Source organism: Nannospalax galili, unplaced genomic scaffold (assembly GCF_000622305.1).
Source record: "Nannospalax galili isolate Female #2095 unplaced genomic scaffold, S.galili_v1.0 scaffold1124, whole genome shotgun sequence".
Lineage (NCBI taxonomy): Eukaryota > Metazoa > Chordata > Mammalia > Rodentia > Spalacidae > Nannospalax > Nannospalax galili.
In genome coordinates this window covers 1285701-1290833 of record NW_008351693.1, presented here as the reverse complement: position 1 = coordinate 1290833, position 5133 = coordinate 1285701, and the positions used below count along the sequence as shown (strand labels likewise).

At 42.2% G+C, this 5133-nt stretch overlaps 1 protein-coding gene across 5 annotated transcripts in view; it reads right to left on the bottom strand.

The window, feature by feature from the left end:
• Nucleotides 1–5133, bottom strand: part of Pigk (phosphatidylinositol glycan anchor biosynthesis class K) — a 132625-nt gene that overhangs the window by 88088 nt on the left and 39404 nt on the right. For 4 of the 5 annotated variants that reach the window (XM_008848653.3, XM_008848654.3, XM_029553825.1 and 1 more), the window contains exon 8: nt 3866–3976. The exons of the other annotated variant lie outside the window; for it this stretch is intronic. In XM_008848653.3, coding sequence (XP_008846875.1) covers nt 3866–3976 — 111 coding nt within the window. The remainder of the gene's footprint in view (nt 1–3865; nt 3977–5133) is intronic. 5 annotated transcript variants of the gene reach the window in all.

The following is a 5133-nucleotide window of genomic DNA, read 5'->3' as shown; positions in this document are numbered from 1 at the left end:
ACAAACATACACAAACAACTTTTATTATATCAAGTGAAACAGTAAAATAGATGGCAGGACATCTTTAAAAGTCTGCCAACCTAAGGACAAGGTGCTAGCTTTAAAGGATAAAGTGCCATTCCTATTGCAGTATTTGACACTCTAAAGAAACCACACAAACATCAGAAATGACATAAAGAAGCTGGCTAGGAGAAAAACAGAGTGCAGGTGCTCTTTATAACCCTTTTACAAGGGCATTTTTTTTTTTTTTTTGTCTTTTTTGAGACAAGGTCTCCCTGAAGCCCCAGCTGTCCTCGAACTCACTATGTAGACCAGGCTGGCCTTGAACTCACGGAGATCCGCCTACCTCTGCCTCCCAAGTGCTAAACTCACACTCAGCATTGTTGTTTCTATATCCATATCCTTCACAGTAGGGTTTGACTCAAATGTGACAGGCAAGTAAAATATGCCATGGTAGCCCAAGATGTAAGGATTAAAGGAAAGGAAAGCAAGGCCATTCACTGCATCCTTGCTATTACTGTGCAACTATATACCACCTTACAGACCAATTAACCTAGTTTACCCATGATGAAAATGAACCTAAGGTACCCCAGGGCACCCCAGGGCTTCCCCACTCACACCGATACCAAGTATTTCCTGTTAGTCTTATCTTTCATTTTCCACATCAATAAACTGTCACAGACAGACACATCCTCATATGCAAATCTGGAGGGTTTATTCAATCCATCCTCACACTCACCAGCTAGGCATGACCCACAGGTGTCCCATTACTCAGGTTAATTGTCAACAATCCATTTACAGAACTCCATACTTTCTCCAGGCTATAGGTTTATCAAATGCAAGTATCACCTACAGCATCCCAACTCCAGACTGCTGCCCTACGGGGCTATGCTGCTCTTTCTCCAAACCTGAAAACTTACTCTTCCAAGAAAAATATGAATCCATGGTGGATTTTGTCAAAGGCCTTTTCATCTACTGAGATGACCATGTGGTTTTTGTCTTTAAGACCATTTATAAGATTTATTACATGTATTGGCTTATATATATTGAACCATCGCTGTAACTCCGGAATAAAGCCAACTTGATCATGATGAATGATCTTTTTGACCTGTATCTGTAGGCAGTTTGCGAGTATTTTGTTGAGAATTTTTGTGTCTATGTTCACTAAAGATATGGGCCTCTAGTTTTATTTTTTTGTTGTGTCTTGACCTGGTCTTGTTATTAGAGTGGTGCTGGCTTCACAGAAGGAGTTTGGGAACCCTCCCTCTATTTCTATCTTTTCGAATAATTTAAGAAGCATTAGTTATAGATTTTCTTTGATTGTCTGGGAGAATTCTGCTATGAATCCATCTGTACCTGGGATTTTTTTAATCAGGAGGCTTTGCATTACTGTTTCAATTTCCTAATTTGTTATGGGTCTGTTTAAGCTGTTGATCTCTTCTTGGTTTCCCTTTGATGGTTTCCATGAATTTAGAAATTCATCCATTTCCTTTAGATTTTCAAATTTAACAGAGTATAGATTTTTAAAGTATTCCCTTATAATGTTCTGGATATTTTTGGTGTCTGTTGTAATATTTCCCCTTTCATCTGTTTTTGTTAATTTGAATTTGCTTCCTTTCTTTTGGTTAACTGGGCTAAGGGTATTATCAAGAAGAAAATGGGGAAAGGGGGGCACTTAAACTGGGAAGGGAGGAAGGATGTTAGACAGGGAGAGAGAAAGGAGAGAGAAATAAAGCTTAGGTGGTGTAAAAATCCAGAGGTAAATGTATTAACTCAAAACCCCCCTGAAAAATACACATACACCATCTGAACATGAGTGCATGAGTATACCTGAAGGCTCTATAACAAGGAACACAGTGTCAGACAGAAGAAACCTCCCTTCGAGTTAGTTAAGCTATTGCCACAGCCTGTGATTACCTCCCAGAACTTGAAGGGTAAGGTCCTATTGCTGAAGACAAGACATACCTCAAGCATAGGACTTGGAGTAAAGGAGCTCGAACTGACCTGGAAGCCTTCTCCCTGAAGACTAGGTCTCTCAGTTCTAGAGGATACTATGCAAGCTGCTAAGGGAGAACATCAATCAACAGTCCAACCCAGCTCTAAAGTCCAATAACCACAATGATTGACACAGGAAACTATCTCTACTGGTGCAGTAGTGGCACTGTTATCTAGGGGGTAATCAACAGCTATCTAATTGGACTTAAAGCCCTCTCAGTGGGAGGGAACTCGTGGGTGGTACTGTAAATACAGCCAAATACACAAGGCTGGAGAGGTCACAGATCCTAGAGAAAACCCAATCTCTGTCATATGTCCAGAAATATGAAATTTCTTACTGTATGCTAAATATAGATCCTTATATTTTCAGACAAGTATACTGTACACCATTCATAAAAGAAGCTTCTTTTTGCAACAGATGGAGGCTATTACAAAGTTCCACAACTGGTCACACACAGAGCATATATATCTGAGAGATGCTCAGCCCTAAATGACACATCTATAGTGGAACCTCTACACCTAAGGCTCATGGAACACAGCAGAACAGGGAGTAGAGACACTACTAACATATCCGTCAACTCTCACCAGCCAAGTTTCCTCATGCAACAGAGTGCGATGCACACAGTAGGCCACAACCGGCCAAGTTTTAGAGACTAAGAAACTGCAGAGAGTGTCCCTGGATAGGGCTCCTATACTAAACCTCACCCACCCATGGTTCAGGGACTAGTGTGGAAGAGGGGACAGAGAGATTGTAAGAGCCAGGGGTGGTGCATAAACATGGGGAAACAAAGGCTTTCAGTCCACTGAAAGTTTGCTCATGTGAACTTGTGGCAATGGTGACAGCATGCACAGTCCCCATGCTGACTCAATCAAACAAAAACCCAGCATACAACAAGGGGAATGGGCAGCAGGCCCCAACCTAGCCTAGGAACTATTAGCAACTGATTACTGCTGAGGGAGGGAGAAGAGGGGGAGGAAAAGGAGGGGGGTTCTGAATGAATGACCAAGGTATGAACAAGAGAAAAGACCAGAAGTCCTCACACAACGATTGTTCCCAGCTTCTCATTATGTGACACTCAATAGCAATTCAGTTGCTTTAATTAAAATGATGCAATCAGCACAAAAAAAGCCAAGAAAATTTTAATCAAACTCAACAACTTATGTCTAAAGAAAACTATAGGGCACATAAAGATATGTAAGGTGACGTCCCTCTCTTCCAGGAGCTTCACATTAAGTGACAAAGACTTCCACTTAATTCATAAGACCAACAAAAGAGAAATAAAGTTCTATGGATGCTCTGAAAAGGTAAAATCAATTCCAAGGAAGAGTTCAGGGAGACTTCCTGGAAGAGCTACCATCTTATGTGACCCCTAAAGAGTTAAGTAAACTCCAAAAAGTGAACAGATACTTTTAAAAACTATTTAGTAGGTAAAAAAGAATGAGCAAATGAAATAAAAGAGAAAAGTGCCTCAGGAATAGCAACCGGACTGGGCCAAAGCGTTCGACCCTGTGTGCTAAAGAAGATACCACAGGGCCAAGACAGCTCAGCACCTCAAGCCAAGCCTGACGACCAAGATGAATCCCCAGGATTAACACGGGGGAAGGAGAGAATCAACGAATTCCCACAATTCGTCACCTGACCTCCGCATGCACACATACAAATAAATTAACTGTAATTTCTTTATTAATTTATTTATTAAATAAATCTTAAAACTTTTAAAAGGAGATACTAATCTAAAGTTGGATTCAAAACAGTTTGAAAGGCCACAGTACAACACAAAAAAACAGCACCACGGGAGTCCAGGGAGTTCGCACACCACATGAAGATTAGCATACAAACGGGCTGTAGTCAAACCAACACAGTACTTACAAGGTCATTCATATTGGTTTGGCTAGCTGGATTAATTTCTTCCAAAAATTCCAAGACATAAAATGTATACCTATCCATAAGATGGACTCCGATGGCAGGATCTGGTTGATGCTATGAAAAAAGAGAAAGTTAATGTCAAAGAAGATCTTCTTAACAAATTATTTAGAACATCAAAACTACCTGGGTTTAAAAAAGTCTAAGACACCTCACCTCCCTCTGCTTCCCTGCGCCTGCACAACCCGCAGATCTCTCTCTGGGGGAAGTCAATCGGACCCTACATCCTTGACCCCCCAGCCTCATTCACCCTCCCATCTCCCCTGATCATCTCTCCTCCTAGCCTGGGTTCTCTCCCATTCCTTGTCTTGGTGCCCCAGACACCAGGGAACCACCACTGCTTCCTGATCCTTTGCATCCAGACCAACCCAGTTCCTTCTCCGGTCTCCAGGAGGACTGCTTCCGGGCCTGGCCCCTCCCTCACCTCCCCCTGCTTCCCTGGGCCACACAACCCTCCAGCCTCCTTCTTGGATACCAGGGCTGACCTTTCCTCTTCCTGATCCTTTGCATCCAGACCAACCCAGTTCCTCCCTGCAGTCCCCAGGAGCCCTGGGTGCTGCTTCCCGCCCCCATCTCCCTTTGCATATCTGGGTGGCACAGCCACCATATTCCCTAGACTAGCATCTTTCCTAGGCCCTGGGCCCAGGCCAGTCCAACCCCAAATTCCTGAAGCCAAAATCTTTCCTGGAGGGATCCAGACCTTGGGGAGAAAGCCTGAGAGCATCTGATCCTCATCTTCATCTGACTTGGGCCTCTGTGGGAACTCCTGAAGATAAAAGCAATCTGGCCACTCCAATATAAAATCAAAAGAGAGAATCTGAAGCTTAGAGGAACCAGGTTTCAAGCCCCAAAAGTAAACCCAAAGACACTTAAAGTTTACAAAAAGAAGCAGACCTAAACTTGAAGGCCTGAGTTTCACACAAGAATCACAAAGAAAAAATAATAACATGAAAAACCAAAATAACATATCCACACCAACTACCAATACAATGAAAACCCCCTAGAGACAATGCAGGACATGGAACGCAAAAGAACAATTATAAACACGATAAAAGAATTCAGCGAATTTAAAGGACACACAAAGAAATCAAAGAACTTAAGGAAGATAGGGATAAATTTCTGAATGAATTCAGAAAAGAGTTAGAAACATTGAAGAATACTCTGGCTGAAATGAAGAAGGAAGTGAAACACTCAGTAAGCCAATTAGAAACAAC